Consider the following 17,997-nt stretch of genomic DNA (forward strand, 5'->3'; position numbering starts at 1 on the left):
GAGATTAGGGAGTCCAGCTAAAGAGCCACTGGTGAGAGCTTCATGGTGATGGTATCACCAAAACAGGTGCAGAGGTAGAAGAGACCACATGGAGAAACAAATGGTAACTAGACTAGCTCTTATTGTAACAATACACTCTCATACAATTAGCCACTGTTCCCATGAAAAAGGCCATAATCCTCTCTAAGAGTGGTGTTTCCAATGATATAAATGCTTTCAGTTAGGTCCTACTTCTTTGAGGTTTCACTCCCTCCAAAGAGTGCTACAACAACTATCAAACAGGCACCCAGCACATCTAAAACACGGGGATCATAACCTTTCACCGTGTACAAAAATCAACCCCAAGTGCATTTAGCATGAAAACATAAGAACTACACCAATAAAACCCTTATAGAAAGCACAGTAAAAGAATACCATGGAGGTATTCTGTGCAGTGACTTTTAACATAATCCCAAAAAGCGTGAGCATAAACAAAATTGGATTCACTCAAAATAAAAGTTATACAACAAATTCATTCAGTGAAGAAATAGCTTGAAAAATGGAAAACAAAAAATATTCCCAAGATATACATGTAATAAGGTGTTAATATACAAAGTATATGAAGAACTTAATTAACTTGCAAAAATACCAAGAGCCTGGTTAAAAGTTGGCAAAGAAAGTGACCAGACATTTGTAAATAATGGCCAACAAATATGTAGATACATATTTGACATCACTAATCTCCAGAGACATAATCTGAAAATGAATACCATGAAAAAGATTTTACCTCAGTCCTGACATAATGATGAGTCCTGACAGATTGTTGGTAGGAATGTAAATTAATATAACTACTACAGAATACAGTATAAAGGTTCTTTAAAAGCTGAAAACCAAAATTGCCACATGATCCACCTGGACAACCGCTAAGTACATATACATGAGTAAATGAAACTAGTGTGTCAACACATAGTGTGTCCACTGTAATAGCACTCATACTAACCCCAAAAATGGAATCAACCCATGTCCATCAACAGATGAATGGCTAATCTATCTAAACCTAAATTAAAGGCAATAACCAATCTGTAGAATTCCACAACAAAGAGAACAGCCATTTTGAATTGAGTCAAAGACTTTTTATGTTGAATATAGTCAGAATTCATTGTAAAGAAGAGGGCAATGCACCCTTGAGAACTGAGAGTACACAACAGCCAAGTGGACCAACCATGTGAGGTAAAGAGTTCTTAGAACCCAAAAGTATAAACCACAGGAGGGAAAGATATTTTAAAGCATGCAACTATTAAAGGGTTTGTCACATGACCACACATGTATGTGTATGTACAATAACAATGTAATAATGTAAGTATTCCAAACATTAATGTGTAAATTATTTAAATTGACATTTCTCCAAAGAAAGGATGCAGATGGTCGGGAAACACATGAAAAGGTATTCAATCATAAGGAAATAAGGAAATACAAGTAAACCATGAGCTACACATTCACTAAAAATACTGACAAATCAAAATGTAAAGTTAATACACAATAGACATTTGCTTTCTAATATAGCAAAAATGAAATTTTAAAATGCAGTATTATTTATATTATTAATAAGACAAACAACAACAATAATAAGCCAATGAGATGGCTCAGTGGCACTTGTCAGGCTTGAGCTTGATGACCTGAATTCAACATCAGGACACACATATTGTAACAAGAGAACAAGCTCCCACAAGTTGCCCTCTGACTTCCACATGTAGGCACTGTGGCATATGCATACACACATACACACACACACACACACACACAAACACACACATAAATTAATATTTTTCATGTATGTCCATGTTATTTTATGCAAAGGTAGTAGTAGATGGGATATAAAATGAGTAAACTTTTTCTACTTTCTATTCCTTGCCTCATACTCACTCTGTTATGTCATATTAAGAAGAAACCATTATAATATCATTACATATATGCTATCATAGATGCATTATTCTTTGTTTTATTTATTTCTATTTTTTTAGGTTAGAAACAATCTTGTTTCTCATGTAAATACCAGTTCCCTTTCGCTCAACTCTTCCCCAGCCCTTCCCACCAGGTCCCCCAGTTCCCCACCCAATTTCCACTCCAATCCCCAGGGAGGGTGAGGCCCTCCGTGGTGGATCTCTAGTGACTGTCATTTCATCCAGGGCAGGGCCTAGGCCCTTCCCCAAGAGTCCCGGCTGAGAAAACATCCCATATTGTGGCATGGGCACTGAAAGTCTATTTGTATGCCATTATTTCTATTTTTGAAATTATAATTTAATTACATTTCTCCTTTCCCATCCCTCCATCAAACCCTCCCATACATCTATCTCCCTTATCCTTCAAATTTATAGTCTCGTTTTCACTAATTATTAAATGTATATGTTTTAAAATAATTTTTAAAAATCTATACAAATGTATATCCATCACAAAATTGGTTCAAAGTGGATCATAGAGCAACATGCAAAACAACAAAACTCCTATTCCATGGTGTTGAAGGATAGGAGCCTGCTCCACAAAAGTAAATATTAATAATCTGGATCTCAATGAAGTGCAAAATACTACTATTGACATAAAGAAAACACAAGCCACAGACTAAAAGGTAAAGCATGAAAAGCACAAGTCCAATACAGGACTTATATTCAAAGGTTACAAACAAGTTCTTTAAATTCAACAATAAAAATAAAATAACTCAGTTTTTCATGACCAAAATACTGTAAGTCCAAAGTCAACATGGATTGCAAAGAGAGTTCTAAGGGTATGTGGAGAGATCCTGTCATTATAAAAGAGACAAAAGAACTAAATAGATACATCACCAAAACTATTACCAGTGGCAAATAAGATTATGAAAAGATGTTAGGTGTCATTTCATTAGGAGTTTTTAAAGCAAAATACTCACAAGATGCTGACAATACCAAACGCTGGCAAAGATACAGAGCAACTGTGGCTGCTGTAAGGAATGCCATGTTAGCTAGCCACCTTAGAAGACTGTCAGTAACCTAACAGCTGAACTCCTTGCATCTTACCCAGTGAATTCAAACCTTTAAGCATAAATATTAGTGACAGATTTGTTTTTTACTGTCAAAACATGGGAACAACAAAAATGTCCTTCTTCTATGGGTGAATAGTTTTTTTTAATACAGTAACATCTCAATTCAGTAGAATATTACTCTTTAGTAAAGAGAAATAAATGAGATGCCAATCCATTAAAAGAAACTAAGGAACCTTAAGTCCATAGTGACAAGTGAAAAAAGTTACTCTGAAAAAGTCAAAGCATACAGGAAATGAAGTGACAAATTCCTCATGTTATATTTTGTCTTGTAATGCAAAATAAAAAAAAACAGCAACATAAAAGCAAAATAGGAAGTACTTGGGAAGAAAGAATCATCTAGTAGGAAGAAGGAAGAGAACAAGAGAAGAAAGCCTGTCAAAATGAAACTCATTTTGTACAATATAATATGTACTAATAAAAACAAAAAATATTGAAAACGCCTACATACAAGTATCATTACACGGACTAAGTATGTTGGATTTACATATTTAGTAGTTTTAGAGACACAGAGAGAGAGAGAGTAAAACAAAAATAAAAATGTCATGCATTTGAAAGAGAAAAAGAAGATATGAATGGGAGATTTTGGGGGAGGGAAGGAAAGGGAGAAATGATGAAACTATATTATTTCAAAAAAAGAAATAAAAACAAAAGATCAACAATAAGTACAGGTTCAGTTGGGTAAGATGAATGACTAGGTAAGTCACTAAAGACTTTTGTGGCTATAAAGCTATTCAATAAAATAATGTAGTGGTGACTACATAGATAATATAGTGGTGACTACATAGAATTATGCATGTTAAAACTCATATTTAAATGCATGAAATAAAGACTTACCCCAAATGACAACTATGCTAGTTAGTAATTACATATCAGTCCATCAATCATTAGAAATGTACCACATCCATACAATATGCATAGTATTATAGAAAATTAAGGACATAAAACATAGTATTACCTTCTGAAATTCTGTCACATTTCTCTTGTAAAATTAAAATAAAATGCATTAATTTTTAAGAGAAGTAAACTTTATCTGAAAAAATATTTATATTAAAGCATCAAAAACAAAAATTCAGTACTGGGTGATAGTACATGCCTTTAATCTCAGCACTTGGGAGGTAGAGGCAGGTGGATATTTGTGAGTTTGAAGCCAACCTTGTCTACATAGTGAGTTACAAAACAGCCATAGATATGACAGAGAGAGACCCTGCCTCAAAATAAATAAATAAAACATTTAAAATGTTAATATTCTTTGAGTTTTTCCTATATACCTTTGATCTTCAAAATATAAAAAATAAACTTTTTTTTAAATTTTATTTTCCAGTTTAAATTTAGATAAGAATCAAGGTTGCTTCACAAGTCAGTTCTAGGTCCCTCTCCCATTCCCTCAATTCATAATACATTTGAACAAAGTGAGAAAATATAAAATTAAAGTATTAATATCAAATTCTTTGTAGACCAGATATGCAATTTACTGCAACAATAGTATAAAGTTCTTTGCATAATTAAAGGTATATTATACACTCAACACAAATAAACAAATTGAGGTTCAGTTCTCCTATAGTTACAGTAAGAGGAGAGATGAGGTGATAGAAATTATTTAAAAGCTACAATAATATTTAAACTTTATAACTAGGACAAGAAGAGGCAGACTACAAGAATGGAAAGCAGATAAATTCCCCCAAAGAACATACTATATATAACAATTTAGGTATATTATACAACAGAGGGAAAGAATGAATTATTCAATATTTGCTGCTGTGAAACAACTGAAGGGGAAAACAATTTAGAAAATAACCTCACACCATACAGCAACATAAATTTCAGAGGGATTACGCAGAAGCACTGAAAATTAAACAAAATCTATTCAAGCACTTATTAAATTTTGAATGGCGAACTGCAATATAATTCATTAGAATAAATTACAAATCAAGAGATTGATATAATTATGTACAAATTAAGATCATTGGATATAAAAGTTCTTTTAAAATGCAGACAGAAAAATATTAACACAGTTGTAAGAATGGTCTTATGTCTACCAAATATAGAAAAATGAGTAGAAATCATTTAAATTCACAACAAAAAATGATGTACACAAAAAGGAAACAAAATAAAGAAATATAAAAAGTGCATCCACTATAATAAAAAAGTACAAACACTCAAATGATGTCACTATTTTGCCTGTCAGGTTGGCAAAAATATGAAAAGGTGGTTCTGATGCAGCTGTATAAACAGACACTGCCTGTCTTATACAATACAATCACATGAACAATAAGTGATTTTAAAAGTTAGCATACTGACCAACACCTCTTAATCCATCTCAATAATTCATTTAAAAAGTATCATGTACATTTAGACATTTTTGGCTGCTATGGGATAAAATTGTCATGAAAATAGGAAAATAGGAGGAAATCTTTTGCTTACTTTCTTTTTTTTTAAAACTGCTTTTATGTGAAGAAAGTTTGACAAACTAAGTAACATTCTCAAATAACAATAAAACATGAAAGTCTCTTTTCTTACTGACATTTTAAAGGGCCCTATGTCAGTCAAAGTAACTGGGATGTTTCATGGTTATAATTAAAATAATTTGCCACATAAGATGAACTGTTTAAGCTGACCTGAACAAGGGGGAGCACATGGACCTCAGACTGATAGCTGGGAAACCAGCATAGGACTGATCCAGATCCCCTGAATGTGGGTGTTAGTGAAGAGGAATCAGCAATCCATGGGACCTCTTGTAGTGGATCAGTATGTATCCCTAGTATACGAATGGACTTGAGGTGCCCACTCCACATAGAGGGATACTCTCTCAGCCTAGACACACAGGGGAGTGCCTAGGCCCTTTCCAAAAGACGTGCTTACTTTATAAGGTATGTGTCTAGTATAGAATCTAGTTAAGTGATGCTGCAAAACCAAAGAAGAAGAAAAGAAAAAAAGGAGGTTTATATTGGGGGAGATGAATTTGCATTTTTACATAAGCTCATTACAGAGGACTTCACCACAGTAGCATTTGAATGGAGACCTTAAAGAGGTAAAGTTCAAGGAATAATGATATATGAAATTCATAAAGATATACACTACAGAGATACAATTGAAAACAATTTCAACAGTCAATATTAGGACTGTCAGATGATGGCACAAAAATTATGCACCAGTAAATTTTGAAAAGCTGCTTAATGAGGTGAAAATTCTCAGAATGTAGTATTAATGAAAAGTAGCTATGAGACACACACACACACACACACACACACACACACACACACACACATAATGATCCTGTAAACACAGAAACATATCTGGAAGGAAGCATTTCAAATTATTTCTGCAGTTGGATCTTAGATAAAATTTCCAAATTTTCCATAATGAGATTATTTTATTTTTGTACCATGAAAAAAATATAAAGGTAGACTTTGGAGTCTTGAAGTATATTGAGAGTTGTCCAGGGCTTTTAAAATTAAAGTTCCAGAAAGCTGTGCATAGGGGAATGGGTTCAGGTTTAGCCATCACACATCAAGAGTATGCTGATCTACTTACTTTCCATATGACCTATGTGGATGACATCAAGAAAACTGTTTTCTGCACTTGATCTTAGCCAAAAGGTCAAAATGCCCTTCCCCTATAATGAGATTGATGACTACCTTAAATGACATCCTAGAGCCTTCATCCAGTAACTGATAGAAACAGAAGAAGAGATCCACAGCTAAGCACTGAGAAGAACTCCTGGAGTCCAGTTGCAGAGAGGGAGGAGTGATGAGCACTGGGGCCAAGACTATGCTGGGGAAACCCACAGAAACAGATGACCTGAGCTACATAGCTGGGGGACCAGCATAGGACCAAACTAGTCCCTCTGAATGTGGGTGTCAGTTATGAGGCCTGGGCAGTCTATGGGGCCTCTTGCAATGGAACCAGTATTTATCCCTAGTGCATGAATGGACTTCAGGAGCCCATTTCCCATGGAGGGATACTCTCTCAGCCTAGATACACGGGGAAGGGCCTAGGTCCTGCTCCAAAGGATGTGACAGACTTTGATGATCCTCCATGGAAGGCCTCACTCTCCCTGGGGAGTGGATGGCTGTGTGATGGAGGGATTGGTGGGGGCTATGGGAGGATGGGATGGAGAGGGAACTGGGATTGATATGTAAAATAAGATAGTTTCTAATTTAAATAAAAATATTTAAAAAAAGAAAACCGTTTTCTGAATACAACAGGACAGTAGCACAGATGAAGACAGAAATTGTGATAGCAGGCACAAGACTTATATAAGCTCAAGCCAGACAAAATCCCAGCATGGAGGATGACAGGTAGGCACTCAATTGCACCACTAACTGAGGAGCTATTGACATTTGATAGGTACTGGAAGGCAGGCAGGCAGCTTTCTCTAATGTCAGTATTCTGAGAAGATGACCACATTTTTGAGCAGGCCTGACTCCCAAGTAGTTGGCCAACCCAAACTGGACTTGATTTTTGGTGGGAAAGGAAGAAAACTCAAAGTTGGGTGGGTGGAGAGGTGACAATAGAGAGGTTGGATATAGGAAGAATTAGGGTGAACATGGTCAAAAATGTTATATTAAGTTCTCAATCAATAAAAGTATATTTAAAAAGAAATGTGTCATGTTGGAAATGAAGGACCTAATAGAGAAGATATTCAGAAATATGTGGCATATGATCTGCAGGACTGGGAGTATGTGGAGTAGAGAAAAGTGCAAAAAGGACTGAACCATCTTTTAATGTGTAAATTGCTGTTATAGGAAAGGAAATATCATTGATATTGCTTCATGGAGCAAGGCCAATAGGTTAGATTTAGAAAACATGTTTCAGGTCAAAATGAAAACTAACTTGCTAACAATAACAGCTGCATACCATCAGGTAATGATTAAATCATCAAGTAGTAAACAGCCTTTCCTGGAACTATTCACACTGAAAACAGGTGTCCATATGTACTCAGTGATGAGAGTGCTATGCATGATTACTAAGAATCATGCCATTTCTTAGCTCCATCGTGTACTATTTTGAAAAGTTATTTTATGTTGTGATCACTTACATAATTCCATCTGCAAGCACCTCCTTTCCCTTCAAGAGAATCTATGCAATACCCTTTCCTTTCAAGAAAGCTTTTTCAAAGTGAAAATCATCCCTCTAAATACACAGCCTGAAGATTTTTATTCTTCTTTCTGTGGATAGTGACGAAACATACTGTCTACAGACATCAATACCTTTAAAATCATGTTTCAAGTACAAGTATGAAATGTTTTCCTATTACCAACCAGCATTTCCTCCCCCCAGGAAGAAAACGCCTGAACCATTTCATTTCAGCATACAAGATAACTACACTACTATTTCCCAGTGTCCTGCACCATTTTATACAGTTACTTTCACTGTTTTCAGAATGTCCGTAATGGAAACAGCACCTGAAATCTAGCTTTACTCCAGATCTTAGGAGAAAGTTCCTTCTTCAGCTTTCAGGACAGTCACCAATTTCAACCATCTTAGGAATACAACAACAAAGAGACCTTCCCATGGCCTCTTCCAAAGCTTCAAAATACTTTTTTCAAAATGTTCAGTGTTGCTTCAGTTAGTGCCAAACTCGAAAGACGTGTACAATGTGGTTAGAACACAATATTCTACAAAGCAGAACAGTAACTACAGAACCTTATAACTAAGAAAGTCTTTATAAATAATCCAAACCCCCAGTTTTCAAAACTGAAGTTCACACAAGACAAGTAAGTTGTCATCATAAACTAAGTCAGTATACAGCTCAGGAATAAATTACAAACTACATTATCAGAAATCCATGTTGGGAGAGAATTTTTAATATATGATTCTTCACAAAAATGTTTTCTCTGTCATGCATCTTTTTCTATAAATTGCTGACAAAGCCAGAGATCTAAGGAGAGCACTGACATAGTAAGAGTATAAGTTAAGCTAATACATATCATCTGATTTTAAAGTAAGGTTATGCTCCTGTGAACCTAAGCCTAAAGGGACCTTTCCTTTTCCCCCCATTACTGCAGTATTATCACCTGCCAGATAACTGCAAAATGGTTATGCACCATATAACTTAAATGTTAGTGAGTATGTGAGCTTCAGAGTACAAAGGACTACACAAAATTTAGTGTCATTTGTCAGTACTCAACTCTTCTGTAAAATACAATAATGGTGATCACATCTCCCCTCTTAGAGTAGTTCATTCTCCTCCACACAAAACTGTAACTTATAGCCATGTCATTCAATAGTTTATAAAATAAGTTCTTCCTTCCCAAGGTGGCAACAACATTCCTATTTTGTTCAACACCATATTCTGCATTGATGGAAAAGGATATACATTCAATTAATATCTGTCCAAATAGTGAGTGGCTGAGACCAAACCTCTATTTCAACTTTATCCCCTTCCTCCTTTTCTAGCATTCATGTAGGTTATCTCCTTCTCTTATGACCTAAAGATAAGCAGTCACCAAAATATCACAGTTGCATCTCTTTTCTTATTTCAAAAAATCAAGAGACACTGACCTTCACACTGCTGTCTCCACATGGCTTCTTTGCTGAGCTCCAAGCCCATATTTCAACTGTATTCAGCAGCTCTTGTTGGAATTCAGCAATAGCATTACTATCTGCATGAGTTCAGGCAGATCAAACCATTTAGTCTGTCCAGGTCCAATTGCTCACAAGGAGTGCCACCCCATCTCTTTTACACATGAATCTTTTTTCCAATCTAGTCTTCACTATGACTTGTAGTCAAGTTTTCCACATATTTGCCAAATATTCCTCATACACATGTTATATTATCATATACAACTGGTTATTATCAAGCACGATTGTTCAAAGTCTATCTAATCTTCAATGCACAGTTCAAAATCCACTTCCAGGAGTCGTCTTTGTTCCCATTGAAGCCCTTTGTCTCTCTTTTATGGGTTTAGATCATACTGGCATTGCATGCACATTTCTTCTCCTTCCTACTTGATTCTGTCTTCTCAGAGACCAGAGACTAAGTCTAACCTATTCTGTGTTTTCTACATTTTCTTTGGACTATCGTAGACACTTAATAACTTTATGTCTAAAGGATCTAGCTGAGACTATGTCAATAGCCCTACTTAAAACTACTCTCTTATTAGGCAACATGCTTCCTGACCAAAGATTAAAAACCCTTCAAAAGACTATATATCTCTCATCTCAGTTCCCAATGTATACTTTCCCTCTTGCTTTCACTCCTCCCTCCTTACCCTCTTCTCTGTCCATCAACAAAACTGTTCCACCACCACTATTCTGATCCCTGTGGATCTCTAGGAAGCTTCAATACCTCCTCCTTAATGAAATGATAAGCTGGCTATATACACAAGCTTTGCTTAAACCCCAAGTTCTCTATTATATATTCTCATAACTCACACCCATACTTATGCATCATTATCTAAAATAGCATAGTTGTGTGATTACATGAGCACCAGCCTGTTCCCCATAAATAATAAACCTCAAGCAAGCAGAAAACATGCATCTTTTGTTCACCTTTAATAGCTTCTGCACAATGCCTAACTGTAACCAAATGCATTGACAGCAAGAAAGAAACAAGTTATAAACAACTGAATTGATGAAGATAGTTTTACAGTCACCGCACTAGAACTTTGCTACTTGAATCAACAGTATACTGAAATGTTCTGACTGCACCCTAAAACCCCAGATCAGAATTAACATTTTAAAACCACCCTAGTGAGCATTGTTGTGCACTAAGTTCTGAGAAGCACTGACCCTGGATGGTTTCTGCAGACCTTCACACCCCTGAGATTTTATAAACTTCACACCAAGACTTTCAAATGTGAAATACTCTGGGGGCTATGTACACCAAATCATTTTGTAAGTGGAAAAACTAAGCCTCTTAGAGGGGAAGTCAAGTGTCTAAGGGAACCAGCAAACAACCAGAACCAAGAGTAGAACCCAGGTTTGCTACTTGTGCTTTGCTCTAGCAGGGTTAACTCCTTTCCTTTCTGATTGTACTGAATCCCCTCAGTGATATCTGACATTCTAACAGTTTTTTTTCTAGCTTCCATATCATATATGAGTCTTAAAGTCACCACCATTTCAAATATCTCTTTACTAATATTTCTTCTTAATCTTTGACTATGGAATCCCCTACTCCCCATACCTATTGCCTAGCTATTATGTTGATTTTCTGTAGTTTTAGTACCAAAGGGTCCTTACTCTTTAGAAATACAAAAGAAAACCTCTTTTGCAGCAGTTCAGATGACAGCAGATAGATAGTTCTTCCAAGGACCAGAACTTACACTATCAGAGCTACTTGAGAAAGCTGTGGGATGTGAGTTTGAAGCTGACAAACATGAATAAAAAGTCTAGTCTCCAGAAGTCCACCCTGGTCCTTTATTTAGTAGTCTTCTCAGGCCCAAGACTTGAGGAGAAGATGTGATACCATCTTCAACTAGCTGAAGACAAATTATTAATTTCTTCCAGATACTTCCAAAGAACCAATGAACAGAAGACATAGGTAGTTTTTTAAAAATTTTTGACACAGGTGCTCAAAAATGCAAAGAAACACCTAATGAGCTCTATTATTGCAGGGAATGTAAATAGATAGCAGTCAACAAATGGGGTCCTGAGAACAAACTCAAATCAGAGTTCAATGGCTTTTAGGAAGTTTTCTAGTTGGAAAGTTCTACAATTAACAAATGTTTGGCCAAGCTCTCAGAAATAGCAGGATCCATTTCTAAAAGGTACAGCTGAAGCTAGATGCAGAATGACTGCAGCTGTGACCATGGGAAAGTAAAGTTTTTCTAGGCGTCCTTTCCAAAACAGAAAGTAGGTTGGCCAAAAGCAGCCTTCTAGGGTCTTTGAGGGAGCCTACGTCCCACACCACTCCCAGTTCTTACTGCTCTACACAAGGTCACTAGTTGCTCCCCAAAGTCAAGAGCTGTCCTTCCTGCTGCTCCTGCACTTGGCCAACAGAAAAGTACTGGGCATCCAGGGGCTGTGCTTTCATTTCCCACTGAAAGTGGCTGTGCTCTGTCGTTGAGCAAGCTACTTATGCTTGTTGTACCTCAGTTTCTTTATCAGTCAAACAGAGATAATGGCAATCAGCAGATTCACAGGTTTGACATAAAAAATCAATGAGATAATATACATTAAACCCTCAGCCCAGATCAGAGTCATTAAACACTTAAAATGTTAGTAATTGGTACAATTTGTTCAGCAATTATTATCGGGGAAATGACAGTGTCACCAACTACAGAGAGGAACCTCTATCAAGCAACCAGACCCTGTCCTTTACAAGTTCAGGAGAGATACAATTGTTTCAGATATCTTCAGACAAACCCAACCTGAGGAACCAACCCTCAATAATCCAAACCATTCACAATGGAAATCCTAGCTCTTCACACTCTCCTTTGTTGGCCAGCAGCCCCTCCCCCAGCCTCGGGGGGCGAGGCAGCCTACTGGGAAGAATCTCTTCAAACCATCAGGTGTTTCTGTCCTCCTCCCAAGGACATGTCTGGACCTAAGAGGATGCCCACCAGTGGGGGGGTATGCGAAATCTGAATTCATGGGTTAGACTGTCAGCACAGGTACTAGGGATTAAGGGTAATTGGCAATGGGGCTTTCCTCACTGAACCAAGAAAAGACTCCCAAGTTTGGAGAACAACTCAGGCCCAACGCCACAGTGAACCTCTAAAAGGAAGGGGGAAGGGCTCCACCTGCTTGAAAGGAAGCAGTTATTTACAACTTTCTACTCACTTGCACTTGGGTACTGCAATAGGGTGAGGGAAAGGGGCTGTTCAGTCTCCTCCTTCCTTCTGATTTCCAGCAGCCAAACACAGCTGCAGAGAAAGAGTTAAAGGAGGGAGCTCCAGCCATTACCCCATCCTTGGTGCCTAGGGCTGTCTGGGGGTCATGACAGTGCTGTCTGCTCTGGCTAGGGGGCCACTCTGTGGCCTTCTGCAGCAGCTGTCGGGCCCCCAAGCAATTTGCAAGGTCAATGCTGAGCCGCTTCGAAAGAGGAACACAACAATTCACTGACAATGAAGCAAATCGTGCATACACGACCACATCGCAACCCCCTTCCTCAAACCAGGTTTTACCCCAGCGCCTCCCAGCCCAAATGCCGCCTCTGGGATTCCACCAACCCCACTGGGGAACCCACGAAAGCATCACAGCTGCAGAGCATGTCTGGCCTCCCGACCAACCCAAGGAGACTCTCCTAACCGGGGAGAGATGCTATCTGGAAAGGAGACCTGAGCTTGGGGGAGGGGGAAGAAGGGAACATCTCTGTCTCTTACCGAGTGCCACAGTCACTTCCCCGAAGCAGAGGAGAAAAGGATGAATGAACTGAAACAAGTTGGAGGCTAAGCCCTGACAGAATGAGGCTTGTTCTCTTTCTCTAGGTCTCTGTCCTAGTCCCTATCTCAGTCTGTCTCTCTGCTTTGCTAGCGAGCTAGCGCGCGCTCACGGTCTTCCTCTCTTCCCTCCCTCCCTCCCTCCCTCTCTCTATGTGTCTCTCTGTGTCTCTCTGTGTGTGTCTGTCTCTCTCTCCCTCCCTCCCTCCCTTTCCTTCCCTTTGTCCCTCTCTCTCTCTCTCTCTCTCTCTCTCTCTCTCTCTCTCTCTCTCTCTCTCTCTCTCTCTCTCTATCTCCTCCTCCCTCCGTCCGTCCCTCCTTTTCCCTCTCCCTCTCTCCTTTCTCCCTCTTTCCTTCTCTCCCTCTCAGCTTCCCTCCCAACATTCCTCCCCTTCTCCCCACCCCCTTCGCTGGCTTTACCACTGCCTAGTGCTGAGCACAAGGCTAAGCTGGGGTTCTGAATACAGAGCTGCAAAGGCTTTAGATCTGTGGTTGTTTTACGAAAGACTAAAGTAGTATTTCATTCTTTGAGGTTTCCAGCAGAGAAATCAAGGGAAGCTGAGAGAGAAGGGGAGGAGCAGGGCAAGCAAAGAGGAGAGAAAGAGCAAAAGGCTTAAAGCAAATAGAAAATAAAGGAGGTATAGATTACCAAACGGATGTGAGATGCTTACTTCCCTGTTCAGGATCGAAGAGTGAGATTCCTCCTTTTCTCTCTTCTCTCCCTTCCATCCCTATGGGTGTGCCTTCTAACCCGGGCTCCAAATAAAGGTTTGACAATCTTCTCTGTTCAGACTCCATCTCTGAGGATAATAATTAGCTCCAAACAAATGTGCATCAAAAAAGTTGTCATTCACACTCCACTAAAAGGAAAGAGTTCAGCCATACTGATTCCCTAATAACCTAACTTCCACCCCACCCCAACTAAGTAGAAATGTGGACCCAATACAAAACTGTCAGCTAAAGCTTGCCTCAAGAGAAAACAGGGCTACAGAAGATCCATAGTGCTGAAGAGAATATACAAGCCCAAGAGGAGAAAATTGAGGATCCAAAATATAAAGCAAAAGGAGGAAGGAGCAACATAAACCAGCTGGAACAGAGTGGAAGGAGACAGAAAGATTAAACAAAGGAACTTAGGTTTGAGGGAAGCCTCAGAAAATGACTGATGCCTTGGGGGAATCATTTCTTCAATCTAGCCTTCAGAACCATCAATGACTAATTGAAAGGTGGTGAAGTATATTATCTTAAAAGCCCTTCTAGATCTAGCAGTCTAAGACCTAAAGACAGGAAACTCCCAGATGCAAGAGAAGTTGATCCTTAAACAATAAAAAACTACCAAATTTTAAAGGCTCTCCAAAAGTAAGTCTTTAGTGATTTACCATTCCACTGTTTTGTGTGTTTCAGAAGTAGCATGAATATGGACAAGCATATAAATAATTACTGCTATCAAAAAAATCAGTCTTTACTTATCAGGAAGATTAGCCTAAAACCATTCTTTTTATTTTATTTTTATGGTTATTTTGCCTGCATGTATGGCTGGCTGTGTTCCATCTGTTTGCCTGGTGCCCAGGGGGGCTAGAAAAGGGTGGCAGATCCCCTACAACTGGAGTTATAGAAGTTTGTGAGCTGCCATGTGTGTCCTGGGAATCAAACCTCAGTTCTCTGAAAGAACAACAAGTGCTGAGTCATCCCTCCAGCTCCCTTAAACCTTCTAAAAATCAAATCTTCATATGGTAATTTCTGGCTTATTCAGTAAGAGAAACTTAAAGGACATTACACTGGAAATTAATTAGTCCTCAATATAGAAACAGTAACTGAAACCTGAGTAGATACTTAAAGTTTTCATTGTGTTCCATTTCTATTTAAACTATAGTGCTATTAGCTTTTCATGAGTTCCTAATACTCTTTCCTATCCACCAAAGTGCACATGGTACAACTATACATTTCTGTCAAATTATATGTCTGCAGATTGATTATGTAGGGATAAGCTTAGAGTTATGGAACTGAAAGAACACATAAAAATAAGCATCATTTATACAAAAGCAAACATGACTGAAGGAAAAATAAATCACACACACGATTATGATTCATCAATGGTAGATTCAGGACCAACATCTAGACTGCTGACTCCAGGTTTGGCGTGTTTATAAACCAAAAGAACATATAAGCTTTGCATAAAGCAAGTATGTTTGTGGACAGATAACTATGCAATCACTTTACTGTTTTTTTATGTATAGATTTGTTTATACAAATGTTCACCTAACCCAGTGGATTAGAAACCCAATAAAAAGGCATATAACTTTCATCAGGATAGGGTATCACTTTTCTAGAGCTTCCATAACAAATGGCCATCCTTTCAAAAGTATAGATCAACAGCAACTTATTCTGCAATTATTCTAAAGACCAGAAGCCTAATTGAGATGTTAGTAGAACCACACTCCCTCCACAGGTTCTAGGGGAGAAACTCTACCTTGCATCTTCCAGCTTCTGTTGGATCTTGGCATTCCTTCTTTTTTTGGTGGGGGGAGGTTAGAGACAGGGTTTCTCTGTATTGCTTTGGAGGCTTTCCTGGAACTCACTCTGTAGACCAAGCTGGCCTCAAACTAATAGAGATCCCAGATCCACCTACCTCTGCCTCCCTAATGCTGGGATTAAAGGCATATACCACCAACGCCCAGCAGGATCCTGGCATTCCTTGTCACATAGAAACATCACTCCAATAATTGCCTATGCCTTCAATTCTTCTCTTGAATCCCTTTATGTGCAAATTTACAGTCACACTAAACCTACAACTTATCATCTAAGTATGGTTACAACCTGAGGTTATGAACAGATATGAATTTTAGTAGGACACTACTCAATCCACTGCAGTTGTTAACTTTTAATTTTAGTTTTTTTGTCCAAGATACTGAACAAACAAATAAATCAACAGGATAATATCTATCTATTTGTTTGGGTTTTTGTTTTTGTTTTTTAAGACAGGGTTTCTCTTTCAAGCCTGTCTTGGAACTCACTCTGTAGACCAAGCTGGCCTCAAACTGACAGAGATCAGCCTGCCTTTGCCTTCTAAGTGCTGGGATAAAAGGCATGTACTGCCTGCCTGACTTTGTAGGTATATTAATGCAAATTATTTAGCTGAAGATGCACTCAAAGCAAATACTCTCTATTAAGTCATATAATTCTATCATATACTCAATACACAAAACAATAGGCTTTATCCTCTGTAACATTTTCATCTATGTACACCATGTATCCATGTATGTTAATGTATTGACCCACTGTTACTCTCTGTTGTTATCTTATCACTGATTATATTCTTTGTCTCAGATAAACCTTCTGGTTTTATGTCCTATTTTTTAAATCCAGATAGTAATATATGATAAAAATCTGATGTTTGTCTTTTTTAGAATGGCAAACACTTAAAATGACAATCCCACTAAATAAAAGCACGTAAACTAATGGAGAATATGAGTCCTAGAAATCACACTATTTTATCTCTGTAAAAAATTAATGACATTTTCATAATTGTTTTCATTTCACTGAAATCAAGAAAAATTTTACTAGGACCACCTTGGGTATTTAAGAAGGTTCTTGAAGGCAAATCATGTTATAGGTCACAAAGCACATAAGCATCAAGCAAACATCAATAAATAAGAAGGGAACTGACACATGGAAGTTTTGCCTGATGGCAACCTCCAGGCCAAAACAATAAATAAAACTCTGGAGAACCTAGAATCACTATTGCATTGGTTAAATGGTTAGTAGCTGAATCTTGAGGGAAAAATATAAATAAAAATAGAGCCTAATTTGTAACATTTGCCAAATTCCATAATGTAATTGTACAACTCTGTGGATGAGGAGTTAAGAATACAAGCATATGATCCAGTGCTATCTAACTCCCCCACACAACTTTTCACAGTCCATGTGGCTTGAAAAGTCAGGAGACAGAAACAGGATGAATACCACAGTTTGTAACTAATGTGAGAAAAAAAGAAGTAGATATACACTGGCCAAATCTGGTAAAACTCATGAAATATGCATATGAGGACAGAGTTGAAAGGATGTAAATAAAGCTGAAAGGATTAAGCAGAGTTTTCAAAACTGTTTACCACAAGGGACAATTGAAAGTTTCACTTCAGCCATTTTACTGTCTACTGAAACAAACAAAAATCATAACTCTACAGAAAAATAAAGAAGAATAAAGGAATTCTACAGAATATGTCATTCACAATGGTGAAGATATGTTCCAAATTTATAAGAAAACAAAGAGATATGAAAATATTATCCATACTCATGGGAAAACATACTTTATAGAGCCTAGCTTTGATTTAAAAATGCTGAAATTAGCAGGAAGGGTTTTAAATAATCTCTCATTACTACATTAACAGAAATAAAAAAAAATGCACTTCTAATAAATTAACAAGCTGGAAATTGCAACAAGGTGAAGAATTTTTAAAAATGCAAATTCTATAACTAAATATGCAAATCTCTCAACTAAAGCTCACTGAACAGAAGATTTGAAATGGTAGAAGAAAGGGTTAACTGAAATATTAACACATATTATTCAATCTGAAGTATATAAAGAATATAGATTTAAAAAATAAAAATATGAACATAGGGGGA

At 37.5% G+C, this 17,997-nt stretch overlaps 1 protein-coding gene across 6 annotated transcripts in view; it reads right to left on the reverse strand.

The window, feature by feature from the left end:
- Positions 1-14,239, reverse strand: part of Gabra3 (gamma-aminobutyric acid type A receptor subunit alpha3) — a 172,789-nt gene extending 158,550 nt beyond the window's left edge. Inside the window, exons 1-2 of one of the 6 annotated variants that reach the window (XM_013126418.3) lie at positions 13,321-13,501; positions 12,779-12,861 (exon numbers count right to left, since the gene is read on the reverse strand). Coding sequence is in view for 2 of the 6 variants with exons in the window: in XM_040744730.1 (XP_040600664.1) it covers positions 14,049-14,175 (127 nt within the window). In the remaining 4 variants the exon portion in view is untranslated. Of the gene's footprint in view, positions 1-9,556; positions 9,577-12,778; positions 12,862-13,320; positions 13,502-14,026 lie in introns of those variants that run through there. The other 5 variants (XM_040744730.1, XM_040744731.1, XM_040744734.1 and 2 more) reach the window with 5 other exon arrangements.
- Between the last annotated feature and the right edge of the window lie 3,758 nt (positions 14,240-17,997).

Source organism: Mesocricetus auratus, unplaced genomic scaffold (genome assembly GCF_017639785.1).
Source record: "Mesocricetus auratus isolate SY011 unplaced genomic scaffold, BCM_Maur_2.0 Super-Scaffold_100003, whole genome shotgun sequence".
Lineage (NCBI taxonomy): Eukaryota > Metazoa > Chordata > Mammalia > Rodentia > Cricetidae > Mesocricetus > Mesocricetus auratus.